This window comes from Falco cherrug, chromosome 2, assembly GCF_023634085.1.
Source record: "Falco cherrug isolate bFalChe1 chromosome 2, bFalChe1.pri, whole genome shotgun sequence".
Lineage (NCBI taxonomy): Eukaryota > Metazoa > Chordata > Aves > Falconiformes > Falconidae > Falco > Falco cherrug.
Window position 1 is genome coordinate 58083159 of NC_073698.1, and position 21822 is coordinate 58104980.

A 21822-nucleotide genomic window follows, 5' to 3' on the forward strand; every position below is an offset into this window, starting at 1 on the left:
CAATGGGGAGTCTTCTGTTGATGAGGTTTTTGTCAAGTAATATTGTGTGTCTTTTTAGCAGTCAACAAAGTTGCAGAGCTTTGTTCATGGGAGAGAGAATTTTGAGATTACTTTTTATTTTTTAAGGTTACAAAAATAAATTCATGTTTACAAGTGAGAATGCAAACAGATAAAAATCTTTATATGTGTTGAAAATTGCATTCTCTTAGTCTTGGTTAGAAATGTGGTCTTCCTTGCCTGTTGGGTGTTTCTCTCCTTTTAAAGAGTGTTCACTTAAACCCGGATCCTTCCATTTTAATTTTAGTTAAAATCTGGAATTTTGAGGCCACTAGTTAGTGAGGCTATTGCTGTCTTCAAGTTTTGACTGGTTGGCAAACTGAAGTACAAGATAGGGGAGTAGAGGAAAGGGTGCAAATTTTTAAAATTTTTTTTCATGGTTGGTATCTGCTAACCCAGGATCTATTCCTACGGATACTAATGGATGGGCTGTTTTGAGAGTCACTGTAGACTTGAAGGGGCCTGTAAGTAAATACCTTTCACCAAACCAAATGTTTGAAGGTCACTGAAGGATTGTTTTACCTCAGTCCTCACATAAGTATTTGTGGGCCATCAAATTAAAAACCCAGAAGTTTTAAAATAGGCTTGTAGAGAAATCTACTTATGCTGACTCTGTAGGTTGACTTGTTTATCTGCATAAGTTTTTATTTAGGTTTTTGAAATGCTGAGTAAAAATAAATGTGGAAAATGCAGGATAGTTATGTCATTTATGGCTTTCATAGTTTTGCTTTTCATGTGGTTCTGAAATATTTCCATTATTTTATTTTAGGGTTAAATGATGTAATCATATGGTAATATTTCTTTGCAGATAACACTTTAAAGGCTGTATGAGTATCACACACTCACTAAGAGCACAGATTTATTGCATTATTGGTGTGGTATTTTAGCATGAGGCTGCTAAAGACACTTAGGTCAGATGAAAGATGTGTTTTTGGCAAAGCAGTAAATGTCAACCTTTTTTGCATCCATTTGATTTTTTTTTTTTTTTTTTTGGAATTCAAGACAGGTTCAATGCCACAAGCTTTTTGTTCTGTTTTGTCTGTCTCTCTTGGCAGTGGTGCTGGCGAGATTTGAGGTGGTGGGTTTTTTTAGCTACCTTACAAAGGATTTACTCATTAGCCCTATTTTATGGGTTGAGCTAATTGTGATTTGTCTTGCTGAGCGGTATTATGCAGTTTGGGCCAATTAAGTGAATCCACTTACACCAACGGATGTTGTTCCAGTGTGTAATATTGATTTGAGCTATAAAAGGAGAATGACTTGTTTGATTAGATTGCTTTGTCTAAACAATGCTGGAGATGTTTTATAGTGTACCAAACAAAAGTGTTCTCTTCAGTGAGTTTTTTTTAATTGCTTCTTGGGTTTGATTAACAGATATAACAGTTTCCCTATATATAAACTCTGGAATAGTACAGAATAATTGGGAAAAAATGCATCTTGCAAAACAGTGTAACTGTCTCTGCTGCATGGGTATCAGCTTGTGTTGAGACCTGGGGATGTGTAGGGTGACCTACTCTGAAAAACTGGGACACTGGGGAATCCCAGACATTTATCTCCTCGGAGATGGAGGAGTGTGGGAGGAGTGAGTGTGTGTGTGTATGTGTTAATTAAGCATTTACACTGAAGTAAATGGCATCTGTCACATGATAAACATTAGAAATTACTGAAATGTATAAAATAATCTGTGTAAACTCTGCAGGTAATATTAAGCACTCTGTTAGGAAACACATGCAGGTTTGTGTTTTTTGTTCTTCTGTTGGCTCTCATGACAAAGTCAGCCTTTAGTTTTTGAAATCAGTCGATGAGAATCACTCTAAAACAAATTGAGGAGAAAAACACTTCTGTCATGAATCAGATCCATAAGAAGGTAACAAACTCTGGAGTCACTAAATAATTATAATGTTAGGGATCTGTAAATTATCCGCGTGTCTTTGATTGGTTTATAGATTTCATATGCACTGAAAGTAAGTGTTTTAGTTCTTTGCCCTGAAATAGTTTTTCCTATGTTCTGTTTCCTTACCAAGAAATCTTTTCTGTGTTTAAAAGTCGAGGGGCATATATATGTAATTGTGACTTGTTTATAATACAGATTTCAACTAGCAATCTGCAGCAGCTGAATGACTCCTGGAGGAGGTTACCTTGATTCTGCTGTGTTAAACAGAACATCCCTAGGAGTGCTACGTATATTTTAGGTAGTAAGCTGTTAATTTTGTTATCTCTAAATGATTATTGTTTGAGTTACATTTTTGATTAAGGGGGTGATTCAGTAAATTCAGAGTATGACTGGGCAAGAGAGCATGCTGCTGTCAAACGAGTACATGTGCCACCCTCCAGTGTAAAGGAGAGCTAACAATCTAGGTAATTTGGGTACTTCCTAGCTCTGATTCAGTGTAGTCCTTCTAAATCTGATTCTCCCGCAAAGTGGCTACTGAGTATTTTGGTGGTGCTTGTATCCAGAATTTTGGGTTATGGGCATTTTTCTCTTCTGGGTTACGATGCCAAGCCCTGGCACTAAACCTGGTTTATAAATCCTCTTGAAATACCGAAGCGTAATGTACAAGGAAGATCTCCAGTTGCTGCTACTGTTATTACCCCTTATTGCACTCTGTACTCTGAGAGCTGCCACAGCCTGGAGTGGTGCTTGGAACCAGTCCAGGCCAAAAATGGCTGGTTAATCAGCCCTGATGGACTCCTTGCTTTATGTGCCTATTTACTGGAAACGTGGTGAAGAAACACAAAGCTGTTCCTGTGTGAAGATCTGGCAGGTTTTACTGGTTTACATGCCTTGCTGTGAAGGTGGCTTCTGGACCTAAACTAGCCATGGAAGCAGGTGGCCATTCTTGTGCAGTTTGCTTCTGAATTAATAAGCTCATTGGACTTGAGCTAGTTCTTGTATCTGTATGTGGTCATGAAGAATTGTACAATAAAATAATTGTTGTATTTCACATTGTGTCCAGTTGTCTTTGTACCTTAATCCAAAAGTAGTTACGCTACTTAAGAGTATTCATTCTAATGTTCTTTTGCTAGGGCTCCTTATTTGTCCTAGATGCAGAGCTGAGGAGGCTGTGATGGGCTGATCGCATGTTTGTGGCTAATTGGGGTTTGGATTTCCAAAGGTATAACAAACCTGTGCAGGGATTTGGAGGACTAAATTTAGTCTGTATTTTTTGAATTAGGTGGAGGTTCTGTAAAATGATGATTCAGTAAGTTTTGGTGAATCTCCCTTATTTCTGTTGTTGCTTCAATATAATTAGCCCTTATGAAATAGACTACTTCAATTATACAACTTTTACAGAAATTAAACTTTTACATTGATGTGTCTTGTCACATTTCTAGTTTTTTGTATTCTCTAACATAACAGGTCCTTGTAGCTGCTTGAAATGTATCTTTTGAGGCAAAGGTAGCCCAATATGATTAAAACTTGCAGTATAAACCATTAAGCACTTTAAAGTTTGTCTGCTTTTCCAGCCTTTGTTGTTATCCATTCATGCTTGAGATTGCAGGTCAATTCTAATATTTATGAAGGAATTGCATTTCTTCAGGAACCTCCTGGGACTTGCTGCTTTGTTTTGTTGACATTGTTTTTGTGAACTAAAACAGAAAAGGGAGAAGTTAACTTCTGAAGTTTTAGCTGTAGTAAATTTGGGATAAATTTTGAATACCTAGGATTGTGTGGTTTAAGTCAAGCACTTAAGTAACTCTTGAATTTGAAAATTACATTTGAAACTTAAAGTGCTTGAGGAAGGGGATTTGCTGGATTCTTTGGACTGTCTAGAAATATTGCATTATATATCGGCTTCTGCAGAAGAAGAGGTTTAGTGAATTGTGTGAATTATGTGCTACTTGGTAGTAAGCTGAAAGTTTCAGCTGTTGCGTAGATCCAAATGATTGCTTGTGAAAGTTTGCTAGTAATTATGTTTCTATATACTGTACTGTAAATTCTGTAGTGTATTTGCATTATGGCATTTGGGGTATTCTTAATGAACTGCAGTGCAATGTGAAAGAAATACTTAGAGAAGGGAGTCATCATGAATTACTAAGAAGAAACAGATTTCTGTTTCCAGATTATATGTGGTTTAATCATACGTAGAAAAAAGTAGATGGGAGATGGACCCATAGGTTGAAGAGCTGTCACTGGAACCTGAAAATCTGGAGATTGTGAACTAGTAGGGAGGAATGGAGACCTCATTCTTAAGGTATTTGCTTGGTGCTCTATGGCAGTGCATCAGGTAACATGAATGTGATATGGCTGCTGTTTTGTTATATCCATGTATGGTGTGTTAGGGTATGTGCAAGGCTGAACTGGCACCAACCTTCAGTAAGGTAAGCAAGGAGAAATGGATTTGCTGGATTACAGGGGAGTGGGGGAAAGGAAGAGTCAAAACTCCAAAGGGTTGAAGTGGCAATGAAACATTTCAGAAGAAGGGAGAAAATGGTGGGGGGAAATTTCACAAGACTGTTTATACATACACGGTTTTGCAGTATCTTCTATGGCTGCTTCTGGTACTAGTAGGACTGTTGGTGTCTCAGGGTGAGAAGTGTGTGGGTATGGAGTTTTTCTCTTGATGCCTAACAATACCTAACTATATTAAGTTAGTCCTTTTCTGTAAGGAAGCTTTTGGTTTTGTAAAACATACATGCTTAACTATGTTTAAGTTTGAATAACTTTGTTTAGACATGTAAACCACATTGGAATTCAAAACAACAACTTTAAGCATGTAGAGTGATCATGCAAATAAAAGTATTCAAGGTCCATGCTGTTTTTTGTACTTAGTGTGCCAGGAGGGATGACAGACAGGCTAATCTTGATAGCATTTGATCAAAATAGATTACTGACTTCTGTTGCTGTGGTATACTTGCTAAAAAGCATTAAAATCCTGCTGCATGATTGTCTGTGCTAGTGCTTTAGGGTGTGTTGTTTTTTTTTTTTTTTTTTTTGTTTTGTTTTTTTTTTTGTTTTGTTTTGAAATGTGAGGCTAATGCTGTAGTGGTAAAGTAAAACCATTGTGAAGCAATAATCCAAATGTGAAATGCATCTCAGTTCTAGGAGGTTATGTGAATTCTCACATACTCAAGTATACAGCAAATTCAGAAGCTATTTAAGAGATGCCCCCAGAAAGAAACTTGGAATTAGGTGGCAAGTTAATGTTCCTTCCTGGTAGTAGGATTAACTTTTGCAAATTCAATAAAAATGAAGAAAGAAGTAAAGCATTTCGTAAGTGACTCTTGTGCTTCTTCTGTGTGTCTTGCTGTACTCACATGAACACTTATTGCTCATTGCATTCTTCAAAGTAGTTTGACTAATGCTTGTCACTGCTTCTAGATGATTTCCCCCTGCCCCCCCCCCCCCCCCGTTTGTTCTGAATGAGCCAACAGAATATGTGGGTTACATTACTGCTAACCTTAGTGTGTCATAACTGACAGCCTTCATGCTACCTGTAAATAAAGTTTATTTTCACAAAAAATAAAATTCCCTGTTCATAAACTGCAAATACTTTGAATTTCACGTGTGAAAACTTGTTTTCTAAAAGAATGCCCCCTTTAAACAATTTATTGTTTCGCATGCTGAAGATGATATAAAATATTTCATAAAGGTAACTTAAAATTGGTAAGCATTGGAAATGTCAAACTGTCAGTATAAATGAGTCTTACTGACACATAACTAATACAATCTTACACAGTTTGAGCAATGGCATGCTTTCTTAAATACAAACTGAAAGGGAGCTTACAAAAGGAGAGCAGAATGAGGAAAAACTGGTTGTTCTGTTTCTTGGATCTGTGTGTATCTTTAAAGGAAAAGAATTCTGAACTCTGAAAACATGTTGAAGACCAATCTAATTAAACTTTTGTAACTTTTTCTTCAATTTAAGTGTGCATATGAATTGTAAGTAGACTTGAGACTTCAAACCTAACTTCAAACTTCAGACCTAGCTATTTTATTATTCCTGGTAAAATATTGGAAACGTTTGTCCCTTTTGTATAGTTCAGATTTGACTAAAAAATGTTTGGCAAATGCATATAAATGAGGATACAATGGATTAGGAATCCAACATGAGCCTGCTTAAATAATTCTCAAGATTTTCTGGTTCACGTGTAGTGATATTGAACTCTTTAGTCATAGGCTTTAATTTGTGCATGGTGCTGACCTGATGCTGTGCAGGGACACTCACTGCATCCCTTCATTCAATTCACTCTAATTATCCCCAACTTCCTGGGGAGCCTGCTTAGAACTGGTCATGAATGTTTGTTATTAAGTATTAAGATATTAGACTACCCTGGTTACATGTAACAAAGTAGTTTTTAGTCTGAATTTACATATAGATGATCAGTATAGGAAGCTGAAATTGCATTTGTCATGATGTTATTTAATCAAATTCAAAATAATATATTGGAATAATAAAACATTTTGACAGTGACTTAAGCTTGGAGTTAAATGAAATGAGATTTATTGTGTGAGTTCTTGTATGTCAATGTCGGTAATTTCAGTGTGTATTTTAGAGTGGTTATGGTATGTAAATTATCTTTGAAACAATCAGATTTGTGTGCATATTTCAGGGTGACGGTAATTATTTTTGCTGGGAGCATCTGTTAATGCAGAATATTGCCTCTTCAGGTTCATGTGAAAATGGCGGACGAAGCTGTCTGTGTTGGCCCAGCTCCCACCAGCAAAAGCTACCTCAACATGGATGCCATCATGGAAGTCATTAAGAAAACCAGAGCCCAAGCTGTGAGTCTGAATGAGTCTATCTGCTGCAGCTGTTTCATATATAGAAAGCAGAAAAGCCAGAGTTTGTATTTTTTTTTTTTTAAGGTGTGGGGGGGAAGTGATTGAATATGCTATTCCAGTTAGTTCATGTCACATGAGTTAAATGTGTCTGAAATCGCTACTGGAAATCAAAGGCTTTGTAGCATCTGGCAGCACTGGTCGCTGATCCTGCAGGTGGCTGCTGGATTCAGCTTTCACACCAGGGAGCAGCTTCAGTTCATTTCCAAATTTGCTGGGGGAGAAAAAAAATACCAATTAGTTTTGAGCACTAACCCTTTATATGCCATAATGGCTTTTTTTGAATGTTTTACAAAGTGTGTCCAAAAAAGCTTTTGCTTAGACATAGTTTGAATCACTTTCTAAGTCATAGAAATGTTATTTGCAGGAAGGTAAGGTAAATGGAGCATCCCATGATTATTTTTGTTTTAGAACGTTCACAAAATGCTTGTTAGCTTATATGTGTAAATGTGGGCTCTTCTGCCTTTCTCTCTCCAAATTGGCCGGAGATTCTAAAGCTCAACAGAAATTGGCTGGAAAAACTAATGTGTAGTCATGTTCGTATGCCTAATCTTCTTTGTTCTGTCAATGAAATAAACTTAATATTCAGGGGTGCTGTACACAGAGCATTTATTAAAATAAAATTTGATGGGTGTATATGAGCAACACTAATTACCCTGGAACAGTTTGGATCAACATTGTAATTTATTTCAGAGAAGATGTTTTGGTATAGTGCTTTCAGGGGCCAAAAACTTTCCCATAAAGAAAAAAAACTGTCTCCTTCCTTCTGAGTTTCTGAATATGGAACTTAGTTTTTTAGGGTCTTTAAAAGAGGGGAATAAAATGGCTTATACTTTGTCTATCAGCGTATACTGGATCAAGAATCTTACGTGAATGGTGAAAAGAAAAATGAAAACTTTCTCACATTCGTCTCAGTTATGCTAGGTGTATATTGGGGTGTGAACAGCAAACTAGGCACGCAAGGTTGTATGACCTAAACTAATGAAACAGTAAACAGTGTTCTCCAGCAAGGTTCACCGGAGTTAGGAGCCTTAAGGCTGCTGTTGTAATCAGTGTTAGAAATATTTGGGGATGAGGAGCATTTTATAATGGCTACTAAGAAGTGCGTAGATGAGCGTATATGGTTAAATCTGCAGTGAGATAAACGTGGCAAAATGGAATTAAAAAGAGCAGAAGGCAAACACCAAAGGGAGTGTGTCCATTGCTCTGCACACAGCACCTTTCTCTCTAGTTAAGTAAGGAATGTTTGTTTCAGAAATGGCAGTTCAACCAGCGAGTCTTTACAGCTTGATGTAGGACAGAGAAATGAGTGTGTTAAGATAGTTTCAGAATGTATTAACTAGTTTAAATGCTTAGTGATCTACTTCACCTTCCTCAATATTTGAAAAGGTCCTAGCAAATTTGGTGTCAGGCTTCAGAACTCAATCAATTTTTATTTTTTTCTCCCCCCAAGGTACACCCAGGATATGGGTTTCTTTCAGAAAACAAAGAATTTGCTAGACGTTTGGTAAGTTATTTTTAATTATTTGGCTGTCAGTGATGTCCTAGGTGGCATATAGTCATTCCAAGGTATCTGAGGAGTCAAGATACTTATTCAAGGCAGATCTAAAAGATACCTTAAGATAGGAGACTTCAGTATGCTTTCTGTGCATGTGGTTTTATTGCATTTGAGGGTGTAATTGCAGACCCTTTTCCTTTGGGAAAAGGGGAGGTGCCTATTTGTAAGAACTTTACCAAGGATGTAAGAACCTTTTGGCATTTTCACTCGTGCCTGTACTGTTTATGAGGCTGCGCTGTAAAACTGGGTCACTGAAATAATCTAGGTTAAAAGTATCTGGTTTTAAGTGATCATTTTGGTGATTCATAGCACAGCTGGTGAACAGCTGTATCAGCGGCCCTGAGAAGGTGCTGAACTGCATTTTCAGGATGGGAGTAGAAAGCTGTTTAAAAACTGGCTTCTCTGCTGGTGGTCATGCATTGTGGAGCTGTGTTCTCTGAAAGGACCAAGAGAGTCAAGAGGGTGCTGTTTTCACTTAGTGTGTGAATTCATAAAAATTATTATTCACAACCTCTTTACCTCAGTGGAGTTTTTATTTATCACAAAAATAGATATATGGCCTTTTTACTGATTTTATTTTTTTGGGAAAACTTTCGTGCAGCTGCTTATAAATTTGAGCAGTGCTAGGAGAAAGTTATATGCAAAGTGTTTTAAGCAAAGTCCTGAGTGGATGCTGTGTGTGTAGTCACTGCATATCATGTGTTTTTATTGTCTGTTGGTTTCACTGAGAATAAGTACAAGCACATAGTACACTGAAATTTCCAGTAAAAAGCTGTTGCAGCTACCAACTTTGTTACAGAGGTAAATGAACCATACAGCTGAAAAAAACCTCAATCATTTTACAGGCAGTAAGATAAATTTGTTGCTTGTTTTGAGAGTAATTTGCACCTTTTTGATTCGGGGTAAAAAAGACAGATGAGGAATATGCTTCTATAAAATGATAGCTCTTTAGTTCTTAGCATTTGTAGAATAGCTCTTGTTTCCACATCTCTTCCTTGATTATGTCCCTTTTGGTTTGAGTTCTAATTGTAATACAGACCTTTACTGTTTAGTTGGTGTTAGAGAATACCACCTGTTCACTAAGGAGACTATTTGGGAATGAAATCTCAAGTTTTTATACTTCATAGTTGCTGTGCTTTTTTAAAAGCCCCCAGATAAAAACAAATGTATATTCTGTGTGATGATGAGTGCATCCTGCTGGTTGCTGGGTGGTGGTGGTCATAAAGTTGAAAGGAATTCTAAACACTTGGCGTTTGCCGGGATTTACCAAATCTAGGGTAATCTCTTACATGTTATTTTCATGCAGTTGGGCAGCTTCCTTTTATCACTGTTCTGCTTCATGTACCAGAGCCTCTTTTTTTAGAGGGAAGATTCCTGGCTTAATTTATAACAAACTGTGTTCCCACTGGATTAGACCAGCAGGATAACTGGCTTTAGTTGACAGTTCCTGTTTTTTTAATAACAAAAAAATTAATTGAACAGAAGTGCTTGCTCATGCTCTTTTGCTTTATATTTTGCTGCCAAACATTGAAATTTGATAGTTATTACTCCAAACTGGGTGCATTTCCTAGTAATCTCCAATTTGATGTAAATTACAATATTGGTGACATGACAACCTGGAAGGCTTTTTTTTGGTGGGATTAAACCGAAATGGAGGAAGTGCAAACATTCCTGTGATTCCCCCCCCCCTTCCCATTTCTCATCTTTTCACTCAAATCCTTAGAATAGTGAATTCCTGAAATAATGTGGTGACTAGAAACATGTTCAAGTTTGGGTTGGTGCTACAGTCTCAAAATAGCTTTTAATTATGTTTGAGAAACCTGGTGTATTCCCTTCTCAAAAAATATAATAAAACAAGGTAGTTCTACTTTGCTTTCTCAAATGCACTATTTAAAGTCTCAATTAAGGCAGAATCATGCTTCCCTTCATGTCAGTGGCTCTAGAATACCAAACCCCTCGTGAGAATTGGTGAAACAACCTGTTTTTTTATCGCTGAGGGCTGGTTATGTTTTTTTCAAGACACCCCGATTAATATATTTAGGAGGAGTACTTGCCTGCTGTTTCTTTTCTTTATTAAAACCTATAACAAATGTTAGAAAACTGTTGTGAAGTTGTCAAAGATGTGTTTTTATTCTGTTTCCTTTCTCCCTTTCTCTTCCTTTTCGCATACACTGTTTTGTTCTTTTGTACTGAAAGTATTGATGAAACTTGTGAAACCTGGGCTTATTTCCTGGTGTGCATCTGTACTTTTAAAACAAAATATCTAGATTCAGAAATAGAGAGCTACACTAAACTTACTAAACTTGCCAATCTGTCTGTAAGAGCTGTAATGAGCTCAAAGCAAAGCTTTGTCTTCAATTAACATGTGGAGGGTCAGTTCACATGTAATCCCACTGTGTGTGTTTTGAACAAAAGCATGGCTTTTTATTCATTATTGCCTAAATGACTCATGGAATAGCACACTGCTATAGACAGTCCTTGTGAAGAACTTGATGGATACATTTAGAGTATTGAAAATTAGTAGTCTTCCCCCCCTCCCTTTAGAAACTTAATTTTGTTCTCTCTTAGAATGGGGGAGAGCACAAATAAATGATCTGTTGTTTCCAAAACAAAATTTGAAAAAAGCAATCAGTGGGTGAATATCTGGCATGTTGTTTATTATGATCCCATAAAAAAGTTGGTGCTTTCAGCCCTCTCTTCATGTGTATCTATTCTGGTAGCTGTTGGTGGCTGACAGAAAAGGGATCCATGGAATTTATATCAAGTGAGTCTGTCAAAGGTTACCTAAACCTTAAGGTCAGTTTCTTAAAGATGGGTATTTTAATGTGAAATCTTTTGTAAACCTTTTAAGCTAATGCTGATAAAACTAGTTATTATGTAGAATAATAAAACATGGGTTTGTGCAAGTGAATCTTACTTTGCATTTTGATTTTTAATTCAGAAATTTGAGCTATCCAACTTGGAACTCTTGCCGTGCTTTATAAAAATGATCTGTACATTGGAGTTGTAAAATATAGTGTGTAAGTTGTTACTTACAGTTTATGTATGCAGAGATATTTGCATGTAAGCTGTTTGCTTCCTTCAAGAAATAATTCCATAATATTCAGTATTGACACAAATCTAAAGGTGCAGTTAAAATCTATTGCCACACTGGAAAAGAAAAAGTAGTGTCTTTGCCAGATACTATGCTGAGCTGCAAGAACAATTTGTTCCTCCATGCTTTAGAAGAATTTGCTAGTGACCTCTGTATTTATGTTAGCTTGTTTAGTGTTTCCCATTATATAAAATTAATGCAGACCCTTTCTGAGAAGCTCTATAACCTCTATTGTCTGCAGCAGGTCTTTGAAATTCAGTAAGGAGAAAGCTCTGAGACTAAGATTGAGCCTTTTGGTTGGCCTGTTTTTGAAAGATACACTTTTCTGAAATTGCAATTTTCCTTTCCTTGCTTGCAAACCTCTAAGGCAGGTGTTGTGGCGGGGGGTGAGGGTGCTGAGTCAGGTCTCTTCACATGTCAAATACTTTGGGATTGGCCCATGGTCCCGGTGCCTCTTTATTTCCTTCTTTTCTTACCTGACTGAAGGGAATGGGGGAGAAAAGAGAGAGAAAGCAACTGTGTGGCTGGGTTATACAGTCATTATTCCAGAGTCAGTGCTGCTTCTTGTAGTCTATCTGATGTTAGCAGCAAGTAGGAGCCTTACTTCTGTAGCTGAGGTTATGTGTGTTCTTGCTTCCTGATAATGGTTGGAAGCTTGACCCTTGGTGCGTGGTGGCTTGGTGTTGCAGTTCCTTATAATGGGATCAGTTTTCCTCTTTTTAATTGAAAGGAAAACACAAATGAACTTCCCCTTCTGTCACAAAAGTATCTTAAGAAGCTACTGGGTAAATTGGCTAAATGAACACTGTTCCTTTTTAAAGTGTAGTATGAACAATACCAGTTTGCAGGATTTATACTTTCAGTGTATTTTGCTCTCTTGCACATATGTATATGATAGAGCTCCTGCTTTCATTGGTGTGCATTGTTGTGTATTTTCTTCAAGAAACCTGTGGAATTTGTGCATAACGTAATCTTCAGATGGTAAGAATTAAGTTTAGAAATGCAACCTTTATCTGGAATATTTTTCTTGAATGCAGCCTTGACAATACTATCCTGATGCTCTGTTTCTTGATGCAGACAAAGCCAGCCACCAAAAAAAGCCTGAAATCTCCTCCTTGTGATAGAAGCCATAAACATGGTGGGACAAAAGTATTCACTTTTGGAATAAAATATGGACCTTCTTGGAGTTCCTAGTGGAACCTGTTTTTTATCCATCTTTTGTGCCCTTTTAGCAGCTACTGTTTGGCATGACTAAGGGGAGAACAAAGCAGCAGGCACTATTTCTCTTTACCTTTGAAGCTAGATTAACATTCTTGGTGGAATTAAAAAAAACCAACAATGTATTGTCTGAAATAAATGAGCAAACAATGTATATGGAAATGATTGCATGTTTGTAAATAGCTGTTAAGTTTGAGATGGAAAAGGTAAACCAAAAACTAACATATGTCATCCCCTGTAAGGGCACACATCTGACGTGAAGAATTTTGTGCTGGTGGATCCATAACCCTATGCAGAGCTAATTATGGGATTAGTCACCTGTTAACTCTTAATGGCAGCAGTGTTTCCTCACTGGCTTTGTTATTCGTTAGCAAATTCTGATGCTCCTTTATCGTGATTCAGTGGACATAACATTTTTGAGAAGCATTTGGTATGATTTTCATGCTGTTTCCGCATGCATTAGTGCCCTACCTGCCAATTCACGTGACTGGTTAGTATTTCTGCTTTCCAAATTGCAAAGTGGTGGTTGAAAAAGGCAGCTTTGGAAATGCGGTGTTAAGAAGCTACTTATGGCAGAGAGTGTATCCTTCAAGGAGTGGGGCAGACAGAGCTGTTAATGTGGGTTTCTTAGTCTGTTCTGCAATGCGTAGCATGTCTTTTTCTGCCTAAGTGGCAAAGCGCTTACAGCGCTGTCTGTGGTGCCTTAAGGTGCTTTGTCTGATGTCTGATGGAGACTGTGCCTTTGCTGGGTAATAAAGATTAGGCAATGTACTTGTCTAGGTGAACAAGTCACCAATTTTCCCGCCTGGAAAGCTGTGCCTGTGGGACTGTAATGTTGATGGGTGACGGCTTACCGTCTGAGGCATAATGCTTCTGAATGTTATTTGTATTCTTGTATTAATCACAAGTAGGCTTTTTTCTTGGAAAAAATCTGAATCATCTGCAATATCAGGTTGTGTGAAATCCATGGAAGTGATAAATACTGCATGTATTAAGTCATGGGCAGTATTTGTCAGACGTTACTTGTCCTCTGCTAGTGCATGTGAGCTAGAAAAATGACATGGAGTCATTTGAACTATCTGCTTAGACACTTCCTGGTGTGAAAGTAGGAAGGCTGTATTACTTTGTTACTGTAGAAAATGTCACAGAACTTTGCTAAAAGCATACGATGGGTTACGTTATCATCAGTGTCCGGTTTGATTGCCTATGCTACAAAAATTGATACCACTTCTGCTCTGTTGCAACTTCCAAATCTTTTATCTTGAGGAGCTGCTGTGTACAGCTAGAGTGCTTTTCTTGAAGTATAGGCTTCTGTCTAAACTTGAAGTCTCAGGGTGCATATCCACAGGTCTTGTGAATATGCATGTATTTAAAGACGTGGGGTGGTCTTTTGGGTGGCTTGTGACAGAAATGTTCTCCTTCCTTTTGAGTCTTTTGCCTAAATGCCATAATCTTAGTGTGTGGTTTTGTTTCTTTTTCTTGATCTGCTGATCGGGCAACTTCCGCTGACATGGCAGTCTTGACCTATTTGTATTTGTTTTTCACTTAGAATAAGCCTTTATTTTTAACTTGTGTTTTTTTATAGCTGTGTATTTTTTTTAAAGTCGCTTATGTTGAAAACTTGTAACACATGCAAGTGTTCTTGGAAAAAGCACAAACACAAAACCTCTTGATTTAAATAGTAATGTCAAGCAACTTGAGACTCTCAGTGGATGAAATGTGGGTTTGTGTGAGTTCTGGAACGATTTAATGCTGTGCATGTGATTAAAGAATACATTAAGAATGATTTTTGCCTATCTGGACTATCATAAGTCATTTAATATTTCTCATGAGATGCCTTTCAACAGCAGCGCTTTGGCACACTTATTAGGGTGTGTGGTTCTGCAAATGAATGGTTTTTTGGAATCCCGATTTGTAGAAATTAGTTATTTCTTGACATGCAGTGTCACTGCAATAGCACTTACTTCCAGGTTTGCTGGAATCCTTCACATTGCTTCTGAAATGCTTTGTTCTGTCCTCTTTCTTCCGCTGTTGCTGTGTCTGGTTGCAAGAATAAATCTTCTTGCTTTGTTTCCACAATTGCAATTATATTAATTGTATATAACTGTGTTTTTCCTCATTGCAATAGCAGAAAGCTTGTGAGTGTAATGCTCTATAATTTTTATATAGGTAACACTGTTTCCTTTAACTTTCTGTGGTTTTATTCTACTATTGATTTGCAGTGATGCAGACAAGCTTGTCTGGTTATGGTGAACTCTGTCCATTCTGAGCAAAGGTGATTTGTTAGTTTGTCCTGTTTGTAAGCTAGCGTGGTAACCTTGAAAATGTGATGTCCTTCTCTGTTTCCAAATCAGTTTTAAATGGCCCATTGATACCAGTGGAGTTGGATTAGACTTGAACAGTTAAGAGGTGCGAAGTCTTTGAAATAAGAACTTCTGTTGTCCTGTGGATTTTAATATACTTTTGTGGCAAGGCAGGTGTGAAGATTCAGCTCAGAATTCAACAACAACAATGCTTCCTCAATAATCACTTTTTTTTTCTGCCTACATTTTAAGAAATAATACATTTTATAGTGATAGATGATTTGTGTTCAGCAGTTTCACATTGCAGATTGGACACTTAAGGGTTTCTATATATTCTTCCTAAAATATGCACATCAAGGAAATTAATTCTGGCTTTAAAGATGGATGCAGTTTAGTGATTGAGTGGATTATTTTTTTTTGTGTGTGTACCACTACAGAGCTGAAATCTATTGAAACAAGGATGTTTGTGATAGAACCATTTTCTCTCCCACAGTTCTTACTGTTTAATCTTCTGTTCCCTTCTGTAGTTGAAAACTAAATGCAGGAAGTTATGAACCAAAATCTGTTTACTGAAGTTACACTACTAGCCAGCAAAGATGGCTTCTTACAGCATACTGTATTTTCATACATAAGGGCTTTTGTTACTGATAGTGGTGTGTTACACGAGGAGGGATATGAACATGCAAGCCTTTCATCCTAAGGCTAGGAGGTAATTACTTTTGAGGTAAGAGGAAAACTTTCTCAATTTATTTGTAGAATTTTGTTTAGCTTGAAGACACTTATCTGTTGCAATAAGTGATGCTCTGTGTTTTTGTGTTCCTCTGTTTTAGTGACTCTCTAAGAATGAAGATGGTCTGTTGAGTCTTCATTCCTAATTCACACCCTTCTTTAGTTGGCTTTTTGTGTTTGAGTTTTAGGAGGGTAATGTCTCCTACTTTCTGACACTTTTAGATCAGATTCTGATACTTGACCTCTAATGGATCTACTGAGACTGTGAAAGAGCTTCATGAAGGGAGGATCATGACTGGCAGCTCTTTCAAAGGCCTGTGAGTGATTTCCACGTTAGCTGAAAGGCTTTTGATGAACATGTTTCTAAAGATGACCTATTATCCTGGATTGGTCAGAATTTTTTGGGGCGGCTTTGTTTTTCATGGTATGTGACTGTAATCTTCAGGAAGTATTTTCTTGAAGTTAGTACTTAAGATCATGTTGAATTATCAGAACTTGATCTTACAGTTCTATAAACTTAGATTTTATCTTATGCTGCTGTTCAGTTCCTTTTATATTGTTGTATCTGTCTTGTTCAAAACTGTTCTGTAGGTATTTAATATGTCTGCAGTATGTTTTATTGCTGCTGTAAAGTGGTCAGATATTCTGAATAGTTGCTACAGCAACAAGACTTAATATACTTGTTTGTTCAGCATACCACAGGATTCACTTGTTTGAAAATCACTTCTTGGGCAGGAGGTTGTAGTCTAGCTTTTCTGTGGTCTCTGAACTGTTCCAGCTGCTTCTGCGTGTTGAAGCCACTGTCATATGCCAGATACGATTGGTTATTGAAAGTGCATTGAAACATGGGAGAAGTTCAGTTTTATTTTTTACTGTTGCATAGATCCACCAGTTACAGAAGCAGCGGAAGCTGTAAGGGATGCAAGACAAGCTATATTCAGGCATGTCAGAATTAAGTAAAGTTTTGCAGTATTTAAACTGTTTAATTTCACTTGATAACTGTTTAATGTCACCTCTTGGCCAGTTTCATGAAACTTAAATTAAAAATGGGGTTACTATCAATGTGCATGCATTCCTGATTGGACATTTCACACATTTGTCCAGCTTCATAATTTTTACATCAGAATTGTGTAGAAAGCATATACCTGCTGAACTCACTGTTCAGAGGTCAGTTCTTTAATTGATACTAAATTATGGCTTTCGGTACACACAGGGTTAAGTGAAAAGTTTGCAGTAATATCTAGTGAGCTTTTTTCCTTTAATGTGCTCATTAGCAGTGGCAAGTCCAGGTTTTAGCACACGTCAGTAATTTACATTTCATTGCTGAGTGGCTGCCCTTGTTCAAGAGTTGTTTCTAAGCTGATGAATATACTTGTGTTGGGAATAAACTGAGTAGAAGAATTGAAAGCCAAATACCCTGCCAGGCTTTTCAATGGGTGCCGAAGTTTCTAGTGGGTCACTGATTAGTAATGCATGGAGTAGCAGGGAAATGCAAAGATGATGTCTAGAAAGGTTACTTCAGGTAGGTTTTACCATCAAACTCCTCTCTATCTGTAACTGCCTTTACAGTCACTCTCCTCAAAATTCTTCTCATGGCAGGCCTTCTCCTAATATGAGAATGTGGTACCTTAGATAGACATCCCAACCAGCTTACTTTTTGAGAGATGGCACAGGAGAGTAATACTCGTGCAAGGAGTCCTAGAAGCAAATGATCTTAATGGGCTGTACAGTTTCCTGGTATCAGATTATGATGATGATGGGGATCTCTGTAAATATTTGCTCTTGCCCTTTTTTCTTTCTTCTGCTTCATCTGATACTGACTTGTCTTAGCTCGAAGATGTGTATTGTTCACCGCTGTAATGGCAAATAGATGTGTGTTGGGATGAAGTAGCATTGTGGTTGGCAATTAAGATGCAAGACAAAGGTTACTAACTTTTTTGGGGAAACTGATGCTTTCATGTGGCAACACCATAGTTTGGTAATAAACCCAAACAATTAACTAAATGTATTTGTGGTGGAGTGATATTCTTGCTATTTTTTTCAAGCTGCTCTAACTATTTTCAGAGCACTATGTGGAAACGTATACTGTGAAATTATACTTCCCTTTGTAGAGAGTCCTGCATATATTTTCTGTCCGAAAGGATAGGTATTGCTAAATTTACATATGTACACGGACAACTAAGCATTTTTATTCCCGATGCCCGTTAGGATCATACTGACGTGTTCTTCAGAACTCTAGCAAAAGAGCACTGGTGCTTACTCTTTCCCACTCTCTCTGTAAGGTATTGTGAACACTGTTTATATTCAAGCTACTTATTATACAGTTTGGGGATGGGGAATGCATTAAACATTTAGAATGGGGGAAAACCAGCAAAAGATATTCCAGAACGTTCTTGTGAATAAAACCTGCCAGTTCATTGTGTAGGAACTTGTGAACCCTTTTATTAGCCTATCTGAACATTAGGTGCATATATTTAAATGAGAATGTTTGCAGAAAGTAGTCATTTGAATATTTTTCACACGCTGGAAATATTTTCATAGCTGCCTTGGTCAAATTTGGAATTCCTATTGTTAATCTGCAAAATAGCTACTTGGGTTGTCTGGGAAGAGCGTTGCCTTTAGCGCTGTGCTAACACGTTGAAGGAATCTGAAGTAGTAATTCAGAACCTCAGTTGACTGAGACTGTGACTAGACAACAAATAGTAGTTTATGAGCTAACAGGTACCAACGTATCTATAGATGTTGCTGGAAAGGCTTTTTTTGATTATGAGCCAAGACATTTTTGATGGCTCATAATAAAATAACTGGGGAAAATTATGCTTTTTTTTTTTTTAATAAACATCTGTCAGATACTTTGCCTTGTGGTTAGGACACTTTAATGTTCTTTACTCTTTCAAAAAGCTGGAGTTAATCACAGCTAAGCATGGAAAAGACATTGAGCTAGTAAAACCCCCCCCCCAACAGTCAAGAAGGTGTCTGAGTGGAGCTTCCACAGGAGCGGGGAGAACATTTTACACTTTAAACTTAGAATGGTTTTGGTTTCTTTTTTTCAGTTGCAGCTGCATAAAGTATTTGTAGCTTCATGTCTTAGTGTTGGACTGTGGTTCTGAATTGATCAAAAAGGGAAGGGGTGAAGAGTGCTTTCAGTTAAGATTTCCTCTTGCAGATTTATGGAGGGGCAGGCTTCTGGGATGGGGGCTTAGCCTCTACTGAATAGGTCCTCTAGCTCTGACCTCCTGCTGCCTGGCTGAATGTGCTTCGTGATGGCTGACTAAACAAATGGTGGCTATTGTGCATGCTGCTGCCCTTGTCATTTAAGAAAGATTAAGTTGTACTCTAAGGCACTGTCTACTGTATGTACTTCTGTGCAGGGCTGTGCAGTTCTTAAAAGGCAGGTGAACTGTTTGGTTTCTGGATCTTGTGGCTTTTTGGTGCTTTGATCCTTTTCTTGATTGAGCAAGAGTTGTGGCTTGTAGCTACCTGTGTGTGATCTGGTACAAATGGTTTATAACTGTGAATGCTAGGGCAAAGCTGTTACTGTACCAAAGCTAACTTTGAGTAGGATAATGATTCTTTGATCTTTGGTACAGGATCTGTCCTCAAAATGTGAAGGATATTCCTACAGGTTGGTTGTTTTGGGTTTTCTGGGGAGGGTTTTGTTTGTTTTAGTCTAAACTTTGAATTGGCTTTTTATGGAGCGAGAGGCAGACTTGTGTCAGCCAAATTGGTGTAGTCCATAACCATATCTGTCTTCAAGGAGATTTTTGGTAGCAGGCGTCTAGAAAATTCAACACACATGCAGCCCATACTGCAATGTTCAAAGGATACTTCTCAAGTTGCTCAATTTAAGTAATAGGTGTTGTGACATATGTGGTACTTCAGACATAACTTCTGTGTCCCCAAACTTGATTAAAAAATTTTTAGTCTGAGAGGACAATAAGTACGCATCCATCAGTTTCTGCATCTTTTAGGAAGCCAGAGAGTAACATCAGTAAGGGATACTGCAGTCTCTTATTTTCTGTGTATATTTTTACTGTTCTTTGCAGAAAGAACACTTTAAGATGGTACCCAACTAAAACACCTGAATTTTGTAAGACTTTTACTTTTATTCATTAATTCTATTGTAATAATCCAGATAAATAATTCCTGTAGCAGCCATATTATACAACTGTAACCTTTTTTGGTAAATGGCTGTTGTTTTTTTTTTTTTTTTTTAAAGACTTGTAGTGGGCTACCTGAATACTGTGTGACCTTTTACATCTACAAAAGCTGAAAATGCATGTATGTTGTGTATGTAGAACATGCTTCTTAGCACAGAAGGGCTCTCATGAATCCAGTGTGTAGATGTGCTTTTCAAAGGCAGGCAGCAGGTGTGCTGCAGAGTGGTGCTTCCACCTGTCCCACCCAGAGAAGATCAGTTTAATTTGCTCTGGCTGGAACGTATAAAGAGTAAGTTCCCTGATTAGATTTTTTGGCAAGGTGTCTTGCTGGCAAGCTGTGCTTAATCTTAGGGTGTTAAATTCAAAGCCACCGTGCTAAAATAACATTGGGCTTTTTAAAAGCAGGTTACCCAAAAGATCAAAATGCCCAAATGAAGACTCCTTTCATTTGGGTTTCTCGTGTGCACATGCGCGCGTGCATTGACACAGTTTTGCATTAGGTAGTTGCTTGATTCAGTGGGACTCTTGCCTTGCTTAAAGGCTCAGTATTTCTTTGTGTTCACTCTTCAGCATTTGGCTTCAGACAATATTCAGACCTTGCATTGGGCACATGTATATTTAATTTAGCTGTCAGACTTTGTTCATCTGTAGCATATTTGTCAATTTTATGTATTATAATGCAGTTCTCAAAACACCTTGCTGCTCTCGCTTCCCTCCTGCTCAGCTCAGCTCCTGCTATTTCCTTGCATGCTGTCCTCCTTTCTTTTCTTTCCGTGTTCAAAAACGTCTTGGCTTTTTCATCTAGAAAGCATAGGGAGGTCAGAAGATAAGTGGCCTTATTTTCAGTTATTTCCAACTGCAAGGAGTAATTTCAGATAGTCCTGTTTGGATCCTGTGTCCAGTGGGTGGGGCATGCTCTGGTTCTAATGAGTTTTCATATCACCTGACAGCTAGACTCTCCAAAATTTCCTAGAAGATTGTGCAAATTGAGGCTTTCAGTGGCTTATGAACTGAAATATGGGTGACTTTTTCGTGAGAATTAAGAAATTATTTATGATAGAACATATTTAGTGTGATACAACATGGCTTCCATTCTGATTTCATAGTTGTTGATTCAAGTCCTCCAGCTTCTATGTGAAACTCCTGTCACCTCATTTTAAATAACAATTTAAACAGTGTTGTGGCTATTCTTTCTCTTAATTCTTTACTGAAAGTTCTAGCTTTTTGCAGATGCTTAGAGATTCTTGTGTGAGGAATACTTGGAGTGGAAGACTGAGTCTAATGAGATTTAGAATTTGACAGAAGTGTATTCAAGTAACAGCATTTACAAAGAATGAGTAAGGGGCACTCTTAAATTCTGCTGTCATATAGGCTAGCTCTGCCTCTCCACTGTAGGCTAGCTTTGCCTCTGTGCTATGCCTATGCCAGAAAGTGTGTATGATAACAAATTTATCTACAAGATTCTGTTATACTTCAGATGTTAATATTATGTTAGGTTGTGCGGTAGATTATAGTTGTACTTTTTTTTTTTTTACAAGAGCCTTTTTGTGTTTAGATACTTCCAACTATACAAAACACTTTTCTAGTCATTTCAGGGCTTGATAACTTCAGGGTTCATTGCCCCTGTACATTTTTCAAATTATTAGCTTCCTAATGCTTACAGCTTTAATTTACCCCCTACCGATATCCTTAAATGGGTTTTCAAGAATTTTGAAAGTGGACTACTATAGTTGTATTTCAGTGTTGGTCCTGACTGACACAGAATTTCTTAAGTAGCCTCCACAATTAAAGGGATGGGAGGTTCAAACAGCTCCTACGGCAAGAAGCTAAAGATTCTCTTGAAAATAAATTTGTATTTGGTTTCCTAGAGTGTTTTTGCTTTGCTTACTTCTGATGATTTGCATGTTGCTTTTGTGAGT

At 37.5% G+C, this 21822-nt stretch overlaps 1 protein-coding gene across 1 annotated transcript in view; it reads left to right on the plus strand.

Moving 5' to 3' along the window:
* Nucleotides 1–21822, plus strand: part of PCCA (propionyl-CoA carboxylase subunit alpha) — a 292472-nt gene that overhangs the window by 40156 nt on the left and 230494 nt on the right. Inside the window, exons 5-6 of the mRNA XM_055702705.1 lie at nucleotides 6671–6784; nucleotides 8295–8348. Coding sequence (XP_055558680.1) covers nucleotides 6671–6784; nucleotides 8295–8348 — 168 coding nt within the window. The remainder of the gene's footprint in view (nucleotides 1–6670; nucleotides 6785–8294; nucleotides 8349–21822) is intronic.